This window comes from Pogonomyrmex barbatus, unplaced genomic scaffold (genome assembly GCF_055798465.1).
Source record: "Pogonomyrmex barbatus isolate J1 unplaced genomic scaffold, ASM5579846v1 scaffold8, whole genome shotgun sequence".
In the NCBI taxonomy this organism is placed as follows: domain Eukaryota; kingdom Metazoa; phylum Arthropoda; class Insecta; order Hymenoptera; family Formicidae; genus Pogonomyrmex; species Pogonomyrmex barbatus.
The window spans coordinates 37850-62033 of record NW_028297182.1 but is presented as its reverse complement, the minus strand read 5'-3'; the positions used below and the strand labels follow the sequence as shown (position 1 = coordinate 62033).

General features: G+C 28.3%; 4 protein-coding genes and 1 long non-coding RNA gene across 8 annotated transcripts; 4 read left to right on the top strand and 1 right to left on the bottom strand.

The window, feature by feature from the left end:
• The first annotated feature begins 592 nt into the window (after positions 1–592).
• Fbxo42 (F-box protein 42) lies at positions 593–6665 on the top strand. Of its 4 annotated transcripts, XM_089083744.1 has the most exons (8): positions 593–1208; positions 1518–1640; positions 1719–1861; positions 2119–2276; positions 2374–2504; positions 3042–3181; positions 5360–5496; positions 5607–6665. In XM_089083744.1, exons 1-8 carry the CDS (start codon positions 1085–1087, stop codon positions 6151–6153), a joined length of 1503 nt encoding a protein of 500 aa, XP_088939870.1. In that variant the 5' UTR covers positions 593–1084; the 3' UTR covers positions 6154–6665. The 4 variants fall into 4 exon arrangements, with proteins under 4 accessions (XP_088939870.1, XP_088939871.1, XP_088939869.1 ...); XM_089083745.1 differs by lacking the exon at positions 1518–1640 and having other exon boundaries at positions 598–1208; XM_089083743.1 differs by having other exon boundaries at positions 600–1208; positions 1518–1861.
• Positions 6462–13184, bottom strand: fand (Pre-mRNA-splicing factor SYF1 fand). The gene is made up of 15 exons (XM_089083742.1): positions 12921–13184; positions 12599–12747; positions 12190–12511; positions 10878–11177; positions 10434–10575; positions 10202–10353; positions 9900–10120; positions 9473–9635; positions 9277–9390; positions 8999–9161; positions 8733–8842; positions 8231–8434; positions 7936–8155; positions 7710–7856; positions 6462–6636 (listed from the first exon to the last, which is right to left on the bottom strand). The coding sequence occupies exons 1-15, from the start codon at positions 12960–12962 to the stop codon at positions 6560–6562; spliced, it is 2526 nt and encodes an 841-aa protein (XP_088939868.1). The 5' UTR covers positions 12963–13184; the 3' UTR covers positions 6462–6559.
• LOC148934684 (uncharacterized) lies at positions 13170–14161 on the top strand. The gene is made up of 2 exons (XR_016141065.1): positions 13170–13307; positions 13560–14161. It is a non-coding gene; the product is annotated as an uncharacterized LOC148934684 (long non-coding RNA).
• Positions 14162–15479: 1318 nt separating this feature from the next.
• Positions 15480–19049, top strand: Rpt3 (26S proteasome regulatory subunit Rpt3). Its single transcript, XM_089083660.1, has 6 exons — positions 15480–15668; positions 16054–16143; positions 17151–17484; positions 17981–18184; positions 18266–18530; positions 18611–19049. The coding sequence occupies exons 1-6, from the start codon at positions 15636–15638 to the stop codon at positions 18927–18929; spliced, it is 1245 nt and encodes a 414-aa protein (XP_088939786.1). The 5' UTR covers positions 15480–15635; the 3' UTR covers positions 18930–19049.
• A 423-nt stretch (positions 19050–19472) lies between these two features.
• Positions 19473–23526, top strand: LOC148934683 (uncharacterized). Its single transcript, XM_089083664.1, has 6 exons — positions 19473–20443; positions 20624–20706; positions 21078–21285; positions 22026–22161; positions 22324–22473; positions 22530–23526. The coding sequence occupies exons 1-6, from the start codon at positions 20317–20319 to the stop codon at positions 22663–22665; spliced, it is 840 nt and encodes a 279-aa protein (XP_088939790.1). The 5' UTR covers positions 19473–20316; the 3' UTR covers positions 22666–23526.
• The last annotated feature ends 658 nt before the right edge of the window (positions 23527–24184 follow it).

The following is a 24184-nucleotide window of genomic DNA, read 5'->3' as shown; positions in this document are numbered from 1 at the left end:
ACATGGTTGTAAAAACCTATTTAAATGAATTATTTTCATTTCTTATGCTTAACAATCTTACGTCTTAGTATACATTTATACTGTGACGTAAGATTGTTCAGCCATCGTGTTGCCGCGTCCTGTGTGTAATCAGCCTAAGCGCCGGCGCACACTTTGACATAACACATAATGCATTACGCATAAGAAAATGAATGCATTAGTGTCGGTCCACAATAAGTATTTAATCTTTAAATCGTAAGAAATTGACCAATCGATTATTCTTTTCATATTCGATTATATATTGGTCAATTTCTTACTTCTTAAAGCTTAAATCATCTATTGTGGACCGATACTTACGCACATAATGCATTACGCATAAGAAAATGAATCACCGACACACGACACATTGTAGAACAGGCCTTAGAAAGCGCACAAAACTAAAGGCCATTGCATGTGAAAAAATTTTAGTGGTAATTGTAAGGTCATAAGCGAATTGACCAACTACAATCGATTATTTTTAAACGGTAAGGAGAATAATTGATTCTGATTGATCAATTTGTTTATAATCTTACAATTACGATTAAAATTTTTTCACGTGCAATGGCCTTAAAACGGAACGATAGTCGCAGTACATTTTCATTACGTCAAGCATGAGTACTTGGAGTGAATAAAGGAACGCACCTTAGATTTCCAATACTGACAGTGAATCTCGGAACGCAGCCATAGTATATATGCGCGAAAAGGCAGCTCATCTCCAACATTATACATGACAATTGACGGAAAAACAGTGTAATAAAGAATTATTTTGAGCGTATTGTGCTTTTTTTCTTCCAATTTGAGTTACATATATTTATCCTGAATTATAAATCGTTATAGATCTTATGAATTATAAACCATCATAGGTTCTGTGAAATTAAAATTATTATGTACAAAGAAGATGTAAACATACTCTTGTAAAAAATCTGTGCAGTTGTATTTTTTTAAAAATATTTTTAAGAAATAATTTTTTTTATCTGGTGGATAATGAGGACATCTCGATTTTGAAACTTTCGTACAAGGTGTAGTCAATTTTTGTAGTACGTTCATAAAAGTTAGTGGGTGCAAAATGCAATGTAAAATCAACGATCTACCTGATGAATTATTGGAGTATATTCTAAGCTTAATACCACCTTACAAAGATCTACAGGAATGCAAGCTTGTTTGTAAAAGATGGTATCGTGCTACCAAAAGTATGCATATTTTTTGCATTATTTTTATAATTTTATATTAAACATAGATTGTGGTCTAATTCACGTTTATGACACTCATAAGCATCATTTATTCTTGTTTATCCTTGTTTAATATTTGATAAACAATATGGATGAAATTATTCCATGAGCGCTATGAGCATGAATCTGATCATTATTATATTTAATATATAACACACACACACATACACACACACACACACACACACACACACACACACACACACACACATACATATACACACACATATAAATATATATACATATATATCTTTCTTTTTTATTAATTAGACGTAATAGAACACAATGAAGCACATTTTCAAAAGTCTGTCGCTTTTGGAGCTTTGCTGTGGAATTCATTGCCATCTATACATTGGATAACAACTATTGGAAAGAGACATTCACATTCTGCTTGTATATATGATAATTCTATGTATGTTTTTGGTGGCTGTACGGCTACATGGACAACATTTAATGATTTATGGCAGTTAGATTTAAGCACAAGGACGTGGATCAGACCAATCACTATGGGCAACTATCCATCACCTAAAGCTTGTGCTACGATGCTTTATTATAAAAAAAGTTTAATTTTATTTGGAGGGTGGTCTCATCCATCACCATATCCATTACATCAAGTAATTATCATTTAATAAGAGCATGGTTGTTTTGAAAATATGTGTATGTATATGTATATGTATGTGTATGTGCGTGCGTACGTGCGTGCGTGCGTGTGTGTGTGTGTGTGTAGTGTGGGTACGCGCGCGCGCGTGTGTGTGTGTGTATGTGTGTGTCCTGTCTGTGTCCTGTGTATGTAATAAGTGGACATATGTAATATATATTTGTGCAGCATATACATTAAAATATATTAAGAGATAATAATATATATTTTTAGCAATGGAAATTATTTAATGAATTACATATATACTCTATAAAATCAAACAAATGGACTGCTATAAACACTTTGGAAACTCCACCACCAACTTCTGCGCATTCTGCAACAATACATAGAAACTTAATGGTTGTTTTTGGTGGAGTTTGTAATGGATACAGGTATATTTTCATAAATTATATTGACGTGAGCATGTGTGTATGTGTGTACACAAACATATACACAATGCATAATGTTGCATATATTATTTTATAATAGTTCCAATGATGTATGGTGTTTAAATTTGGACTCATATTCTTGGCACAAACAAACTACATCAAATTTGAAGCCACAACCACGTTATGGTCAATCGCAAATTGAATTAGGAGAGAAGCATTTGCTTGTACTTGGTAAGAGAAACTTCTATTTGTGATTGGCGGTTGTATTGATTGCTGACTATTCTTGATAATGAAATATATGTAATTCTTGCCAATTTAATTTACTTAAGAAATATAGATGAATTATATTGAATGATTTTATATATATATATATATATTTATTTATTTATTTATTTATTTATTTATTTATTTATTCATGTGCGCGCGCGCACGTGTGTGTATCCATATATTTCATCTATACTTCTTACATGCGCGCGTATGTGCGTATTTATAATATAAATATATTAAAAATTAAGTATATTGAAAATATTTTAGACAAAAGTTGAAGCTGTATATTTTAAAAAATAATTGTGATTTATATGTGATTTTCAAATAGCTCAAATAGCTGTCTAACGTAAAACCAATATTTAATTTCTGAAATATTTACCTGTCACATATTCATATATTCATTTCATATATTTCATATCTATATTATAGATTGAAATATTTACTCATTAAAATCAGAATAATTCAATATACAATTGAGTAATTACATGTTTAAATATACAGGAGGTTGCACAGGACCAAATGCTGCTATGAATGATGCTTGGTTGTTAACAATGGAAGGTATGTCTTGGACATGGAAGAAAGTTAATATGCACAATACAGAATGGGCCCCAACACGTATTTGGTGTCATCAAGCTTGTAAGGTAATATAATATATTAAAATAAAATATTCATCTCTTAAATTTGTTTAAATAATAAACTGTTGCAACTAGTTGATATCCCGGCTAACCAGCAATTTTCTCTTAACTTAAACTTCCTAAAATGGTTCTAAGGATTCGCCAGTGTGTCTACTTAGTTCTTTTTATATTAGAGCTTATATTTTAAACAAAGCTCGAATGATTTTATCCTCTTTAATCTCTTGCATCTTAATCCGTTGTTGTTTAATAGACATCGCGCTTCGATATCCGTGTGCTCATTATATCGCCGAGCGGCTTTCTTAATTTCCTTCTTGACAGTTGGGATTTCTAAATCTTTATGTATATCATTATTCCTAACTATGGGACGTTGAGTATCTTTCGTAATATTTTACTTTGACACACTTGAATTTTATTTACGTTACTTTTGCTAGCACAATTCCAAAGTTGTATACCATATATCCAGATTTGTTTGTATAGAAGCATCTTATTATATACCGTTAAGATCTCCTCCCAATCAACCAGTACATTTCCTTTGACATTTGAGCTTTCTTTTTTCTAGTTTTCTTTTTTATATGTTCCTTCCAGCGCAGCTTGACATTTAGGTTCATTTCTAGATACTTTGTATTGATAGGTATTACTTTCTTGTTTAATTTTAGTGGGAGAATTTTTTTCTTGTAATGTAAAATTAACGTGGGTTGATTTATTTTTCTCATTGAGTTTAATTTTCCATTTTTTAGTCCAATTAACTTTATTTACTGCTTTTGTAGTTTTTTGTTACTTTCTTAGTATTATAGCATTATAGTTAGTATAGCAGTATCGTTCGCAAAAGTTGCAAAAGTAGTTATATAATTTGACTATGGGATGTCACAGATATATATTAAATAGAGTAATGGCCCTAATACACTTCCTTGTGATACACCAGCCTTAATCTCTTTTAATTCAGAGTATTCATTGTCATATTTGACTCTTTTTCAAAATATGGAAAATATTAAATACGTTTTTATATTAAAAAAATTATTTTATTTGTAAACACCATGTTAACATAATTATTTATATAAATATCTCTTTTAATTTAGTAAGAAACTATTTAGAGATCTTTTTTAACTAAAAATAGTAAAAGTATGATGTAAATTATCGATTTTTGATTAAAAATATTATTTGCATTAATTAAATACGATCTAAATATAGATCAGAATCTTTCGAATTAAATAACTTATTAATTGTATTTTATTGAAAATGTATCTTTCTACGTGTATTTATATCGGTTTTTTCAAGTTTTAAAGTATTTCATACTTTACAATTAGTTATGAAACTTTTTTTATAATATAAATCTTAATGATATAATTTTATAATCGTAAAAATTTTATAATCGTAAAAATTTTATAATCGTAAAGTCATTTTTATTTTATATTGCAATACAAAAATGTGAGACATTTCGTCAAATATTCATACAATTCATACATTTTGATAAATTTATAAAGGATCATACTTATCGATTATATTTATCAAAACTGCTACAGCGACTTCAGCACATGAAAAAAGTTAAAAATGACTGATAAATATATATTCGATTCCGAAACGATTTTAGAGTTACGGAATATTGAAGTTGCTTTTGTAAGGAGACATGAATTGTCTGAAATAAATGTCGTTTAATTTGTTATTTGACGCTGATAAGCGCGCCCTGTCAAATCATTGTCAAATATTTGGAATTTTGCGGCCGCAGTCATCCACTGTCCCGCATACCTCCTTCAATACTGCCTATAACATCCGCAAAACTCCAAATATTTTTCAAAATGTCGAAAACAATTCACTAATTCGTGCTAGAAAATATGTCGAAGTTCGTGGGAATTTTTAAGCATCTTTTGTAGAGTATTAAATGAAAAAGGAACATTAAACAATACAATATAATATAATTTATTTCTATTCGTGTTTTTTTACTTCAATACTCCATAACTTTGAAACCATTCGGAATCAGACATATGTTTATTAGATATTTTCAACTTATTTTCATTTGCTAGAATCACTGTAGCAATTTTGACACTAAGTTCAAGAATATCTGTGCGTGCGTGCGGGTGCGAGTGCGGATGCGAGTGCGGGTGCGGGTGCGGGTACGTGCGCGCATATATAATATTAGAATATGAATATTATATAAAATATATAATATTATATTTATTACTTACATAGGTGGGGAATTACATCATCGTACTTAGTAAAAATAGACGTCAAGCGAAACCGAGTGATATGAGTATCCCATTGAAAAAAGTTACCTGTCAAAGGAGTACGTCGCCACGCTTGTGCGAATTAAATTTTTTGTCCGAAAGGTCTGATGCAGTCATAATGATATTATGTATATCACAAAGAGTATTATCACAAAGAAGTACAAACAATCGTGATGATTTTGTTATTATTATTAAGCAATTTTGTTTTTTAGACAAGGCAACTTATCTGTCATGGATAAAGATGAAAATATAAATGGACGGCATGGAGAGTTTTCTCGATCACATTCACAAAATGCACATGTTTCATCGCACATATCTAGTATTCCAAAAACGATATCATTTTATAGTGATAATATTTTAAGTATGGCTGCGTTTCGTGATCAACCTGTGCATAGTAATTTAAATATGAATAGACAACGTCAATTGGAATCACTAAGAAGAATGGAAGAGAAAATCCGAAATAAGAGGACACAACTGATGAGAGCATCCAAAAAATCTGAGAATACATTATCGATATTTGTATTAGATATTACCAATGTCCTTTCCGATGACAGTAATGCTTCATGGATTCCCTTGCAACAAAACGATCATTCGGGACCTGATGAGAGAATTTTGTATTCTCTTGTAGTAGGAAGGGGAGAACTAATAGTTTTTGGAGGTATTCGTAAAGAACATTCGACATTAGGTCACACCGATATAGATGATTCTGTAGTATATAACGATCTTTATTTTATAAATCCTCCTCGATATGTTATTTAATATATAAAAGCAATTAAAAGCAATACCATATTACATTTTATATTATCATGATTTTGTTGAAAGATTTTATTTTTAATCTGTGCATATACGCATAATTGTAAGTAGTATTAAACATTGTAAGAACGATGTAAAACATATGCTAAATCATTGCACAACGATATATTATCCTTAACACTCTAATTATTTAAATATATATATATAAACAGAAATTATATAATTATTATATAATTATCTATTTTTATTTTATTATTATGGATCTCTTGTATTTAAAAAATGGTACATATTATATATAATACTTTACAAATACATTACATTAAAAAGATAGATTTAATGATGAAAACAATACATTTTATGATAAGATTACATAATTGTTGGACAGATATCGTTCAACTACGATACTGACATTTTAATCTTCTTCAGCTTGAGCTGCTTTTAAACTACCAAATACTTGTGATGGTATAGTCTGTTTCTCGATTGGTATATCTGAAAAAAATAAATGTTACCAAGATTAATTTGTATGTCATTTTTTTATTTTTGCCATTTTAGTGAAATATCGTTGGATTAATTTAGAATTGATTTTTCCCTTGTAAAAATGTCTTATCTTTATTTTTTTCAAATATGATCAATTACAACGGATTTTTTAATCGGGATAACGTCAGTTATTTTTCGAAGAAAAATTTCTCATAAAATACAATGGACAATACAACCTTTATTATTTATCATATATACATACACATAATATTCCATTTTGATTTGTCATTTCTTTTTCTTATCTTTACAAGGTAAATAATAAAAACATGTTATTTAAACAAAAATTTTAATTTTAAGAGTGCTGTTAATTTGATATTGGATAATCATGTAAAAATCACATAAGAATCATCGCCATTTTTTCTTAATGAAATTTTGTTTATGTAATATGATTCTTTTAAACATAATAATATTAAGATAAAGTTATATTAAAAAAATTAATAATTTACGAGATACTTTATACTTTATTGTGGCATATTTTGTCCTGAAGTATAATATTTTGTAAACTAATATTATAAAAATACTAAAAAACTATAATAAATATTTTATAAACTATTGATTTCTTGATATAAATTTATCTCTTATATTGTTATATTCAGAATGATTAGAAGAATCAAGTTATATAAAAAAAGTTTTATTTTAAAAAAGTGTCGATAATTTTTATCTTGACAATTGTCAATATTAAACAATTGTCTAATATCAAACCAACATTCTCACATGTTTTTCTTAAAATCTTAAAACTTTTGTGTAAACATATTTTTCAACTTTATCTTGTAAAAAAAAAGAAAAAAAAAAGAAAAAAAAAAGGTCTATTTATGTATGTTTATGCAGCTTTGGTCTACGTGTATGACTGCAACTATGTAATATATACATGTAGCATATTGTTTCTTTATTCTTTTACTAAAAATATGCACTTGAGTAGCATTACGTAACATTAGATTACATTAAAATCATTTAAGTATTAAAATTATTATATTAAAATTATATATAGTATTAAGTATTAAAATTATTTATACATATAGGGTAACCTTCTTCTATTTCTGCATTGTTATAATTTTCATCATCCATGTCGATATCAATCTCATCTGGATTATTTACATGAGATTCCGATTTACCATCTTTTTCTGTTACACCACGTACAAATTTGATGCCTCCTTTGAGATCGGCAGTGTTATCTGCGATTCAAGGGATCGTTTATGATTCTTCCAGATTTACAAAATAAAGAAACAAAAATAATGTTTAATCTTTATTTACCTGCACTTGTAATTTTACTGTCTAATAAACGCATAGCATCCATTGGAATATCTGATACTTGATTGGATGCGTTATTCAACATTTGTGCAGACATCATATTTACTTGAGTGTTATACATAGCTTGCACGCTACGTTTGATTCGAAGCATTTCACGCATTGTATCCTCGTTCCCATGTCTGACTTCAAATTCTTTCCAAATTTGCCAAAAGTTGGATGTAACCTATCATTTTAATTTAAGGAATAAAAAGTGAGTAATATAATTTTGTTGAAAAGTATTAGAAGCATGATATCATACTCTTGGATCACATATTTGACTACAGTGTGCATATATCGCTCTTGCTCTATCTACTTCTCCTAATTTGGTCTCCATTTCTGCAAATCGTAAACACATTTCTCTAGTATTTTCGTCATTTAGAACTTCTATGGCCTTTTCGTATATTTGTCGAGTTCTCGGTACACCATATATGTCTGCAGCTTTTTTTATATATATATTGAACATCTGTAAATTAAGAAATCAATTTCTATTCTATGAATTTATATAGATTCTTTAATATATCATCAATTTCAATAATACTGAAAATATTTTATATTTCGGAAAATATTTCATATTTTGATTGGAAAATATATAAATATGAAATAATCCCAAAAATTCTAAAAACGCTAAAAAATAAATATACAATAAGCACTCTTTTCAACATAATACAAAACATTTAGCAAATTTCTTTATAAACATAGAATTGTATATAATTTGTTAAAATTAATAGAAAAGAAAGAATGCATCGATGAAAATATATTACATCAAATTTTTCTTCCGGGAGCACAGCATTCGTCGCACGTTCATATACAGACATCGCATGCCTTGCCAAACCATGCTCTTCTTCTAGTTTTGCATATAATAGATATAAGGCTGTAATCAAATCGAAGTTATTTTTTTTTTCTTACATCGAACATATCATATCCTGTTACATAATGTCAATTAATAGAGATAATACAAATTTTGTGTGTGTGTGTGTGTGTGTGTGTGTATATATGTGCGTGCGCACGTTTATTTATCTATTATTACCTTTAGCATACTTTGGTGGACAATATTCTAAACATTGTTCAAAAAGATCTCTAGTACGTTCCAGTTTCGTACCACCATAGCGTTTTAAAAATTTTGTAAGATATGTGTTCCAAATATCGTAAACATTTGGCCACTTAAACAATGCGATACCTTTTTCATAAGCCTAAAAGATGAATACTGTTAAAGATATTGTTAGATTAACAGATATATATATATATATATATATAAAATGTGTGTGTGTACATAAGCACATATATATATATATATACACAATGTACCCTAAATGCCTCTTCGAAATAATTATTCTCTTCCAAAAATAATCCATAATTTATAATAATTTGTGGAGTTGCGATTTTCAAGTCGATTATTTTGTCATATACTGCTTTACAAGTCTATTGTGACAAACATAAAATTGAAAATATTAATTTTGTAATATAAAGAAAAAAAAATAAACAACGAATTAAATATCAATACCTTAAAAGTTCCAAAACTTTCTTCCAAATCTGCATACATAGACCATACTTTTAAAGATTTATATAATCTCATTTGTACTGTTTCTGTTTCATCATGATATGCTACTTTTCTAGCAGGCATTGCAGTAGCACGGTGCATAAGTTTTAAAGCCTCTTTGCAATTTCTATACAACATTAAATATTTTTATCAATATTATATATATATATATATTTTTTCATTATATATTTGTGCGTGCGTGCGTGTGTGTATGTGTGTGTGTGTGTGTGTGTGTGTGGAGGGGGAGGGGGGGTTGGTTGGAAGATACTTATTTGAATTCAATTTTAACTATACTTTTCTTCATTTAATTTGAGAAATAATTTTTCTTAATATTTGGTTATTTGTATGTATCGAATCAAGCATGAAAACAAAAAGAGTAAACTAAACCTACCCATGTCTAATTTCCATTTCTGCCCATTCACACCATACTGAAGCAAGATCATCTACTTTAGTATAAGGAACATGAGTTGCTTTTTCAAATACCACTCTAGCGTCTTCTATTTGTCCATTTTCCTCATAAAATTTGCCAAAAGCAACCCATAATGTATGCAATTTACCAACTGCTAGCTGTGGTTGTACAGTTTGCACTGCTTCTGTATACGTATTAATTATCTATAGGAAAGCATATATCAGAGTTAGCATTAAAATTTATTCTGGAAGAAACATCCATTTATAAAGTTTATATTTTTGTACCTCGTGTGGTTGCCCCTCATAAAGTTGTACTCTTTTATGCCATTCCGCTACGTTGTGTGGGTTTTGTCGTAATAATACAGAATTGAGTAATAATAACCTTCTTTCCATAAGATGTTCTAATCGTGCCAGTCTCAATTCTAACTTTATGTCATCTAATACGCAAAATATAATTAAAACAAATATATGTATCCGTAATACCTAATATTGATCTAAATTAATTTTCATTAATTACCTTCTTCAGTAGGATTTCTTGCTGCTTCTTCTATGAGTTTTTTAAGACTTAATTCCTCAAATTGCGCATAGGCATCAAAAACTTGTGTAAAATCTCTGACAGTAGTAACAGTCTGTATAGCTTCCTCATAAATATCTCTTGCCTAAATAAGATTGTGTGTGTATGTATATATATATATATATATATAAAAATATAACTGGAGTTTAATCATATAGACAATAGAGAATCACAGGAACATAGAGTCGGGCAAGATCTTGAATTTTTATTTTTTGAATTTAATAAAAGAAGTTCAATAAATCATTTCTCAACTCTTAAAAAATTAAACATACATATAATATAAAAACGAAGGAAAGAGGAGAGAATAAAATGGAGGAAGATGGAGAAGAAAGAGAAAGAGGGAGGAAGAGGGAGAATAATTAAATATGAATGCGAAGTTAGCAATACCCTTTCAAAGAGACCACTTCGAACGTAATAATCTGCTAGAGAATTCCATAAAGGTCCTAACTGATCTGTATACCGTCTCAAACCGCCTCTAATAATGGCATCTACATTTAGAGATTTTATCTTGGAAGGATTTTTTGATATCAAATCGCATAATTCATTCCATAATTGATGATTAGACTTTCCATGCTTTGATACAAAATCATCCTGGTTGACAATTTGTGCAAGTTTCACAGCAGCTTCATCAAGTCTTCCAATTGATATCAAATATTCTATATATTCCTCTGTATCTTCCGGTGCTAGCTGTATACATATACATATTCATACATACACACACACACACAACACACGCGCGCGCGCGCGCGTTCTAAATTATATATACAAACATAGAATAAAATATATATGCATGCATGCGCGCGCGTATATCTCAGAGATGCAAGGAACAATGTAAAAATAATATATACAGGCTATCCCACAAAGGTTATTAACGCTTACAAAATTCTTAAAATCATTTTGAGATGAAATTTATAATATTAAAATATTGAAACAATATTAATTTTTATGTTGGAATTATTTAAAGTTAATAAATCAGATCGCCTAAAGTTCACGCGTTCAGACATAGTACGATAGTACTAAAAGTAAAATCTGATTATTAGTTTTATCAGTATTGATTACATTGATATTAGACAAGATTACATAGAAAAGATAAACTCGCTTTAATATTTGTGCAAACTTTTGCATATAGATAATAACATTTTACTAAAATATTATTAGGAAAGGGAAATATTATATTATATGATATAAAGTATAAACCATGACATTTCGCAAATATGAAACCAGCAACAAATTTTGAAAAGAAATGTCTCTTTTGTTTTTTGAAGAGAAGTCTTACCTGACAACTTGCATATATAAAACATAATTTTTTTCATATAATTTTCAGTAAAATGTAATTATATATAAAGATATAAACTATATCTAAAATGTACAAAGTATATATAAAGATGTGTTTGTGTAAATATCACTAAAATCAATTTTATTATCTTTGTAATTTTAATTATTATGTAATTTTTATATCAATACTTACAGAAGAAAAGGTAAAATTTTTTTATTTTTTTCATTTTAATATTATGCATAATGTAAGTATAAAAATCTCGAGCAATTTGTCACTAACTTTATATGCTAACTCAAGACGACATTTTATATTAGAATATTAGAATTTACATCTCAAAAAAATCTTAGAAATTTGTTCTTGTTAGTCTTTATAAAATATTGTATATAAATATTATTTTTATGTCACTATTGCTATAGATATTACCTTTAAGTATCTTCTAAAGACTCTAACAGCAGTCTCATAAACATTGTGTTTTTTTAAGAAATAAATATATAATGGCCATATACGATGATGCTGTGTGATGGGAAGTGCTCTGAGAGAACGGTCAAACACCTGGCGTGTTCGTGTTATATAACACTCTTCGGTCATTAGTGTGCAATAATCCATCCATATACGTGGCATTTTATGCATAAATACCAATGCACGTTCAAATGCATTATTAACATCTTCATATAATGGATCTGTTATACATCGACCTTTTAATTGACTCACACGTTGTCGAAGATAATTATACCATAGTTTATAACTACATCAACATAATAAATGATATATAAATTCTGATACAAATATATAGGGAAGTAAATGCAAAAATATATTTAAAAAATTATTTTACCTTCCTGGAAGTTCTTTCAACGCTCGTTCATATACTATATTCAAATTCTTACTGTTTGTATTTTTAAGATGATCGATATAGCGTTGCCAATGTTTCACTGAATATGGATTTCGTAAAATTTCTTCTTCATATGGTAAATCTTCTTCATTCTGCTTAATTATAATCATAATGTTTATATGCTAATATTTTATTAGTCATAAATTTGTGTGCGTGCGTGCGTGCGTGCGTGCGTGCGTGCGCGCGCGCGTGTGTGTGTGTGTGTGTGTGCGTATATGCAGCATGCATGCATGCATGCATAAGTGTTTTTATAATATGTACTCACGAAAACATATAAATTTCCTTCGTCGTCTTTACGTTCCAACATCTCGAAGAATATCTTTATTATTATGAATACTCTATGTTTAATCAATTGTACGTACGTAATCTAAACAATTTTTTTATTCCTTTCAAAAAATTAAAAAGGTAACTTGGTATTTGCACTAGATGTTATGAATAGTCCGCTTTCGTATAATCAGACCTAACCTAATGGATTATATATATATATATATATATAGAGTGCGTTCCTTTAGTACTCTGAGTCTATCACTGAATACTACGAATAATATTCCGATATAGAAAGTAGTGCACTCCGAAAGAACTGCCTTGAATTCTATGACGTCATTGATTTTGACATACTTCCTGTTGCGGCTACTGCCGTACAACTAGCGAGGTAAAGCAGTTATTATATATATTAGCAGTTTTATTATATATATTAAATATAAAATATATATATATAAAATAATTAATAATAATAAAAAATAATAAATGCTAAATAATAAAAAAATTAATAATAATATTAATATCAATAATAACAATAATAAAAAAATAATTAATAATAATAAATAATTTTATAATATTACATAATATCATAATAATTTCATCATATTATATTATTTCATATTATACGCTTTATTTTCTTCAGCATCAATCAAGCTTATTTCAGTCTCCATGAAAGCAGCCATCTTCGTGCTTTAACTGCTTTACCTCGCTGCTGGTTGCGGTAGCCAATATTCGTAATACTGATAGTACTCGGAGTGAATAAAGAAACGCACCCCCGTAGTACACTTCCATTACGTCATAGCATGAGCACTCGGAGTGAATAAAGGAACGCACCCATAATCTAGCATGGACTAGAGATCCTATAAGAAGAGACTCGCCAACGATTCGCCAAGAGACTCGTCACGTTAGTAAATTTTGATTGGCTGGGATATGGATTGCACATCTGTGTTCCACACACAGATGTCTATACCAGAGAAGAACCTGAGAGTGGCCACGCCGACCTTTTTCGTGACACCGTAAAAATCGCCGTACACTACCGCCGCCGCAATGTCTATAATTGAGCCGTGGAACTACAAGTCACATCTATTTTCCGACACTGCCGATATCATGTCATTTCATTCTTATTGTTAAATATTATCTACATATCGCAATTATTAGTTGAATACAGTATGCAGTATCTATTCCAATTTCTAATTCGTCGAAAAATCTAGTGTCTAATGTAAATATATTTGTATTTAATACAAATTTTCTTATTACTTTATTAACAATTTTATTGTATATACTTCTTTTTAGAATCTGCGTGTGGCTGTCTTTTGTTAAAAAAAAATTCCAATATTTTGAAGCCATTTTTTCAAATAGTCTTCTCTTTTAAGTGGAAATCTAAAATATTAAAAATTTCGTTTTTACCATAATCTATAAAATTACATTAACAACTATTTATATTTCATGAAACATTTATATATTTATTATAAATATAAAACTTAAGTAAATAGACTAATACTATTTTTTTTTATTACGACCCTTTTTGATACAGACAACAAGACGCTGACATTTTTACAGAAATTTAATGGCCATACATACACTGACACTGTAAAATTCAAACAAATATCACATCTACAGATGTCTATACTAAAGCCAACGGCACATGATGCTTTTTTTCCTGCTGATTTGCTAGCTGGATTTGCGTGCTCGTGAGCTCTTGTCTCTGATTGGTATATTCTTTTGGATCTAAAAAAATATACCAATCGAAGACAAGAGTTCACAAGCACGCGAATCCAGCTAGCAACTAGCAAGAAAAAAGCATCGTGTGCCGCTGGCTTAAACTAGATTGCTGATTAGGACTTTGGACTTGCGTCATATGCGATTTCCGGTTGTTGCGAGAAAATGGCAGCAGTCCTGTATATGTGACGTATGAACATTAACTTATATTAGTGTCGATCCACAATAGGTGATTTAAGCTTTAAGAAGTAAGAAATTGACCAATTATAATCAAATATGAAAAGAATAATCGACTATGATTGGTCAATTTCTTATGATTTAAAGATTAAATACTTAATGTGGACTGACACTTAGAAACACGATTTGTATCGTCTGTTTCCTGTAAATGATTGCGGGCAAATGATTGCGGACTTAGCTATTTGCGAATATATAGCAAAGAAATATATATATGAATATATGTATATATATAGCTGCAGATAATTTATCGAATCATTATAACAGGATTTCATCCACCTCGTCACACACACACACACACACACACACACACACACGCGCGCGCGCGCGCGCGCATATTGCAAATAAAAATTATATTATTTATATAATTATAAATATTATTTAGAAATTTACATAGGTTATTATTCCTCTCATTACAAAGGAATTTTAGTACTACGTTTGTATTATTCAAGTATTTTTATACTATTTTTTAAAAATATTTGCATTTTAAGTACATGTAACCATATATGATTGTTTTGTGTTCGAATAACGCGGGTGTATTTTGACCCAAATTTCATTGGCTCCGCTCATCGTGCCGCCATTGCTATGCGCAATGGTATACCTTTCTTTTTATATCATGATAACTGGTTAAACTGTAATAAAATGGTGACGGATACTCAAAAGTCTGGAGTCATTTAGTGGGATTTGGAACTGTTTGATACAAATTGTTAGAGCTGATATATCTAATATTCGATCAAATTAGCTTGTATAATCTCCTTGAATTATAATGGAAGAACTAGGCATTATCTTGCCCGATAAGGTATATTTTTCTTTAAATTATATTTGTCATATTTGTGTAGTTGAATCTTTATGATTTGAAACGATAATAATCTTTTATGCACAACTGTTATCATACATTTTTCGATAGAGTTACAAAGATTGCTAATATTAAATGATTAAAATTTGCAATATTGAACATATATACATGCATACATATACACATGTAGGTATATAGTAAGTATGTACCAAATCTGTATATATACATATGTACGTATATATGTATACATATACATGCATATGTGTGCATATGTGCTGTATATATATATGCATGTATTACGTATGTGTATTACATACTACACTTTTATATTTACCATTTCTTTAGTCATTTATTCACCTAATAAAATAAACTTTGCATTTGCTTTTAGGATATAGAAACTGATTGTAAACCAGTTGCTGGTCACTATACAGGAGCTGGAGATGAGCTAGATGTTGAAGATCTTTATACTAAATATAAGGTATTGCAACATGCTAGGGTAATTTAGAAAAAATATTTGTTCTTGATATGTAATATTTTTGAACAACTTTTCTTTCTTTATTCTAAAACAATTTTTTCTCTTTTAAAACTTTACCCAAAGTTTAGTTTCTAAATTATAAAAGAGTAATAAATTGTATATTGATTGAAAACGAGAGATAGGCAAAAATGACATGACTCATTGCCAAATGCAGTAGGCATTCCATATATAGAGTACTCCTTGTCTGTTTTTTATATTTTGATTTATAATAAGCAAACTATTTCTTTTTCTAATTTAAAAATCAAACTTTGGATAAAATTTTTGAAAAAAAAGAGTTATCTTAAAATCAAGTAAAGACTAATTTTAAGAAATTTTTGTTCAGATCACTATTTTAATATCTTTTATAACATATGTTATCCTTGCATGTATATTATGTATATCTATATATATATATATATATATATAAATATATAAATATATATGCATATATATAGCTATAATTTTAAAAAGAATATATTTATGTTTTTTGTGTTATGTTTAGTTAACTGTATATATAAATGTTATTTTTAAATAGTTAATTTTGTAGCAGTATTTATGACAATAAAATTATATATTTGGTTGGACACATATACATATGTCTCTCTCTCTCTCTCTCTCTCTCTCTCTCTCTCTCTCTCTCTCTCTCTCTCTCTCTCTCTCTCTCTCTCTCTCTCTCTCTCTCTCTCTCTCTCTCTGTGTGTGTGTATGCGTGTGTGTGTGTGTGTGTGTGTGTGTGGGTGTGGGTGTGTGGGTGGGTGGGTGGGTATGGGTAGTGTGTGTGTGTGTGTGTGTGTGTGTGTGTGTGTGTGTGTATGTGTGTGGGTGGGTGGATGGGTGGATGGGTATGGGTGGCGTGTGTGTGTGTGTGTGTGTGTGTGTGTGTGTGTGTGTGTGTGTGTGTGTGTGTGTGTGTGTGTGTGTGTGTGTCATATATATATATATATAAAACATTATTATAATTCTTTGAGTAGAAACTGCAGAGAATGTTGGAATTTCTTGAAGTACAAGAGGAATATATCAAAGATGAACAACGTAACCTAAAGAAAGAATATTTGCATGCTCAAGAAGAAGTTAAACGTATCCAAAGTGTACCTTTGGTCATTGGACAATTCCTAGAAGCTGTTGATCAGAACACTGGTATAGTTGGTTCCACAACAGGCTCAAATTATTATGTACGGATTTTGTCTACCATAGACAGAGAACTTTTAAAGCCTTCAGCTAGTGTAGCACTTCACAAGCATAGTAATGCTTTGGTAGATGTTCTACCACCAGAAGCTGATTCTAGTATTTCTATGTTACAAGCAGGTAATATAATAATACATCTTTCAAGTATCATATAATAAGTGAAGTATTTGATCAAGAAACGAAAGACAAATGAAGACAATATAATCACAATTTGATAAGAGTTTAATTAAAATTGGAAATTTTTACTTTATTAATTACTTTATTAATTACTTTACTTTATTACTTTAATTTATTACCTTACTTAATTACTTTACTTTATTAATTATCTTTACTTTATTAATTACTTGATGCTTCATTTAATTAACTTTTTTTATTAATTAACACAGTAGTCGGTATTCTCTTGCTTATTCTTGCTATTCTTGCTATTTCCTTAGCTTATTCTTTTCTTGGTTTTCTAAAAAAATGTACACACACACACACACACACACACACACACACACACACACACACAAAATGTGCGCGCGCGCACGGTGTGTGTACACAAATGTTACATTTGACTTAAAACAAAACAGCTTTGTAAATATTAAAACACAATGCGCTTTTATTGATAATGCAGATGAGAAACCAGATATTCAGTACAGCGATATAGGTGGAATGGATATGCAGAAGCAAGAAATTAGAGAGGCAGTGGAACTACCTCTTACTCATTTTGAATTATATAAGCAGATCGGTATTGATCCACCGCGAGGTGTACTTATGTATGGACCACCTGGTTGTGGAAAAACTATGTTGGCAAAAGCTGTTGCTAGACATACTACTGGTATTAAAAAGTTATAAAAGATATTTAATTATGTGAAAAATGATTAAATTCTTTCTAATTATATTATTTTTTATTTTTTAGCTGCTTTCATTCGCGTAGTGGGTTCTGAATTTGTACAAAAGTATCTGGGTGAAGGTCCGAGAATGGTGCGAGATGTGTTTCGTTTGGCGAAAGAGAACTCGCCGGCTATAATATTTGTCGATGAAATAGATGCTATCGCTACAAAAAGATTCGATGCTCAAACTGGAGCGGATCGTGAGGTGCAACGTATTCTCTTGGAATTACTCAATCAAATGGATGGTTTTGATCAGACGACTAATGTCAAAGTTATTATGGCGACAAATAGGTAAGTAGAACCTCTGCTTAAGTCTGTTATAGTTATCAAGATAAGCGATATTTTTGTCTTTATTCCTATGTACTTTACAGAGCGGATACATTGGATCCCGCACTACTTCGTCCCGGTAGATTGGATCGCAAAATTGAATTTCCGTTACCTGATCGACGGCAAAAGCGTTTAATTTTCTCTACAATTACTGCAAAAATGAACCTGAGCGAAGAAGTGGATCTTGAAGATTATGTAGCACGACCAGATAGAATTTCTGGTGCTGATATCAATGCTATCTGTCAAGAAGCAGGAATGCACGCGGTTCGTGAGAATCGTTACATCGTTTTAGCAAAAGATTTTGAGAAAGGTTATAAAAATAATATTAAGAAAGATGAGTCTGAACATGAATTTTATAAGTGAATCAAATAATATTCTGTTTTTCGATTATTCGATTATCGATTTCGATTATTCAAGTATCTTACTTACATATTTAATTAACATACAAATGAGATATGAACAAAATTAAAATAATGAATACAATACTATGTCTTCTATTAATTCTTCGTTCGTTGGATTCCTTCTTGGCTTGACCTCTATTCTCACTATTTGTTTGCAACAATCATGTATCATCGTTGTAATCGCTTTCATTGATTTCCTTTTATCACATGCTCTTTCTAGCGGAATTGTATATTTCACGCAATAAAGAGATTTAAAACTTGTTTTAAATCTCCTTTTTTTTCTTTGCGTATTGTTATACTTTTTATATTTATAGCGAGGCAATAATGGGGAAGTGAAAGAGGTATTTGTGGATAAAGAAAAAAGGAGATTTTAAATGATAATGAGATATTTCATTATAAATACCAAAAATAGTTTAGAAAAATTATTTTGATGATGTTCATTTGTTCTATCAATTTTTATTTCTCGTTCACTCGTACATACGCGTGCACGTGCATATGTACACATACTCGCAATATATGCGTGAAAATGCATGTATACAAATATACATGTACATACACATACATAACAATTTTATCGTTATTCTGTTAAATTGTTATATGTTTCAAACATGTCATATCTTCTGAGTAAATGTAGCGAAAACTTTTATAAAAGTCAACATGAGAAGATGCATTTTATAAAAATAAATTGTAAACATGTATATATTTGGTTACGAATTTAAAACTTTATGAAGTTGAAATTTTAAATAATTTTATGTAAGTATTTGTATACATGCGATAAATTATTCATAATATTAAATTGAGGTTAATTGGCATTTTATTATCATTTTTATCATTTAGATAACATATATACCATAATAAACATCAGTAAAATGAAATTATTTATAAGATTATAGTTTGAAATAAAAGTTCTGTTATTTAAAAATATCCAAATTTAAAAATATACAGAATAATATAACGTATGTAATAAGAGTATACGGTACAGTACGTATATCGTGTGTGCGTGTGCGTGTGCATGTGCATGCGCGCGCGCGCGCGCGCGCGCGCGCGCGTGTGTGTGTGTGTGTGTGTGTTAATCCACTTTCAAAATCATTATCGAATTATATTGGATTTTAATTGGATTTATATTGGATTTTAAGAAAGTGGAAAGGATAATTTTTCTATATGTTGCTGAAAAATGACACCCATTAAACATGCAAGAAACATTAGAAGAGAATCGGTTACATTGTTATTTATAAAAATTGTTTTTGTATGAAAGAAAAAATAAAATTAACAGTAATAAATACTGTCACTCTTTATTAATATATCTGTTTATTAATATTATTATAATAAATTACAATAAATGGTTTTAGATGGTTTTTCCTTCTCTTATATTGGATTTCGAATTGTCTAAAATCTTCACAATCGACGAAATGAACGTAATAAATAATGTCAATTTGTGCAACATTGAATTTTATATTAAGTGTTTATCGCAATCAGGTAATAAATATTTGAAAAAAATTTACCGATAAACTTTTCAGAAATGTCTGAGATCGGTAATATTTATTTCTCTTTTATATACGTATGTCTTATAGTGTATATTGTATATTCATTATTCATGTATTTATTGATGATTTGAAATTAATTTATACATAATCATCAAACTTCTTTATATTTTAGCATTCACTAGCAAAAATTCAACATGTTCTAAAGAAGCTTGGTTTGATACATCCAAATTTGATATAATCTCTAAAGTACTGAAGGTTATTCTCAATCAATGATATGTATCATTTGAAATTTGTATTTATTTATAAGTAATGAATAAGCCTGTTTTTCTTAAATTAAACCTTTTGTATCGTTTATTTTATCTCTTTTTTTCTAACCTAAAACAGAAAAAAAAGAAAAAGGTACAAGAAATTCAGTTAAAAGAATAACTCTAATATATTCATCTAAAATACATTTATACGCGAAAAATATAGCATTTATTATAAAAAAATCATGATAAAATTTTAATGTTATTGATTAAAAATTTAAATATAAAATCGATATTGATAGCTATAAATATATTATTATAAGAAGAATTAAATTACATCTTCGTCTTATATATTTCTAATTAATTCTTAATTTTTTATAGATTTTTGATAAACAAATCGATATTGTTTGTACGAGTCCTCACTATAAATATATTTCTATGCCATCGGCTTTATTTGTGTATCACATCCGTTATTTTTTAAAACATATTTTACACCGTATGTATCTTACGCTGAAACAAACAAGAGAAAAAGAATTACATTACAGACAACTTTGGCGTTGTCAGAAGAAATCTATTAAAGACGTTACCAGTAAAATATATAATTTTTTACTTATGGAAAAAAATATATAAATTTTATAACCATACACAACTGACATAATCATATATAGCTGCATCTAGCATGGAAGATTAGATATACGATTAATTAAAAACAAATATACTCGCTAAATAATTTAATTAATCAATATAAATATATTTTCGTTTTTTTTTTACCAATAGTTACATAGCTTGAATATTTAGAAACGTTATACTCGACTGAAAATATTTAATTATTGATTAATTATTATAATTAAAAAAAAAAATAAAAAATTGTTTTACAAGCTATTATAATATTAACATATGTGTAAATCTGTTTATATATATATATATATATATATATAAAATTCTACAAACACAAATCAAAGAAATAACACTTGAATTAAAATAATATATTTGTATATGTAAATAAATATATATATATATATATATATATATAAAATATATATATATATATAAACAGATTTACACATATGTTAATATTATAATAGCTTGTAAAACAATTTTTTATTTTTTTTTAATTATAATAATAAATAATTAAATATTTTCAATCAAGTATAACGTTTCTAAATATTCAAGTAACTGTGTAACTGTTGATTAAAAAAAAAATATATATATACATATATACTGTTTTTATTTATTTATATATAAAAAATGTACTAAAAAATATACCAAATCTACATCTATAAAAATATAATTATAATATGTTTTCCCTTTCATCATCGATATATTTAGAATTTACTATGGATCGAGAAAGACAACAAATTGTTCATAAAAGGAGACTCGAGAATTTAATCGAGCAATATAAGAAAAATATATCTGTTATCGATGGAATTGACAAAAAATTTAGCGAATGCATCACAAATACAAAGTATTTATTCTTAAAAACATTTTATATGATATAGATTATATAAATTATATAGATAAAATTATAGATAAGATTATAGATTATATAAATAAAATTATTCTATACTTCATATATTATTATATTATTAAGCATTACATAGATTTAACATATATATGTCTTTACTAGCATGAAATATGAGAAAAAACAAATTATTGTATATAAAATGTGGGAATATGAGCAAAATAAAATGCAATTGGCGTTAGAAAACGTCATCGATGACATTGAGTCTTTAAAAAATATAAATATAAATTCAAAACAAACTATTTATATGCGAAGGTATGAATTTTGAATTAACGTATTCATTTAAAATTGTAATTAATTGTTGCATATAGTTTGACGATTGAATCAAAATTGTTGACAATAATGGCTAAGTACGATACAGAAATTGGCAGTAGATGTAAAATATTGGAAGAACTTAGCCAAATATACAAATACAATATACTGAAGAAACACGAATTAGAGGTATGATTTTTCTACATAATTCATGTATTATATATGCAGCAATAAGGTTGTCCATTTAGTATATTTTCGCATATTACTTTGAAGGAACAAGAAAAAAATGTTATTCACAAAAATTATGAGGTCCCGAGGGGACCTCAATTACACTTTTCACCTACAAAAATATTTTCAAAAATTATATTTAGAAATTGTTAGTTTAGAAATTATTTTATACTTTATTTTGATGTAAAATATGAAGTAGCCTGTAATATATTCATTTTTCAATTAGCTTACGTTCAATTAGCTTACGTTGTAATAATAATCGCAAGATATTGAAATAAATCAATAAGTGTAAAAAAGGACATAACAATTTTTAAAAATATTATATTATTATACATTACAAACTGCAATTGACATAAAGTAGACATATATTTCTTTTTTTTAAAAGAACTATATGTCTATTTTATATCAATTGTATTTTATAATACTATTTTATGCATAAAAATATAATATTGAGCAATAACTTTATCCATTTAGAATATTACTTCAATTATTTTAAATATATATATATATATATACATATATAATGTATAAGTATACATATATGCATATACATACACATGTATACGTACATATATACATATATACGTATACGTGCGCATACGCATGCACGCACGCACACAATATACAAAATAGAAGTATGATGATGATTTCATTACAGAAAGAGATGAAACAACAAGAAGAAGTATATTTTCTATTTGTTAAACAAAAAGATTTGTTAAAAGAGAATAATATAGGTCTGTAAATCTTCTGCTACATTTGAACAAAAATGTTTCGCGTGGATAATCCAACATTGGCGTAATATTTTCTGGAATAGAAAAAAAAAGAAAAGATTGCAAAAAAAAAAGAAAAACTCGCAGTTAATTTACGTTGCATTTAAGTTTATATTATGAATAAATTTTTATTTAAGGCTCTTTTGCTATCATTTTGAGTTATAATTTTAAAAGCGAGAAAACGTATGAAAAAAATTCTTGCGAAATACATTAAAAATACATTAGAAATGTTTTTCAATAAAGTCGCAATTGTATTCAATAAAATAAACTAAAATATTTCGGGAATTCTTCTTTTACTCTGATAATCAATAAATAATCACATATCTAAAAAATGTATTGTGTTCTCTTAACTTAAAAAGAGGATACAATTCAATTCTAAATATAATTATTTATTGATTAATAAAGCGAAAAAGAGGTTTCAGTATATTTTTTTAAGTTTATTTTAGTTTATTTTTCGAGTGAAAATGTTATTTTATCGAAAAACATTTTTTCTTAATTTATTTTGCAAGAATTTGCATATGTATTTTCGCTTTTGACATTATAATTCCCCATACAGCACATTTTATTCGAGGGACGTCTTGGGAACATGATTAGGACATTCTCTTATCCATAGGATATTTTTAGAACATTTCTGGGTGATTTGTACTGAATAGGCCAAGATGGCTAAAGTGAAGACTAGCAGTAGTTTTAATGTTTATCATTGATTTTTTTCTTAT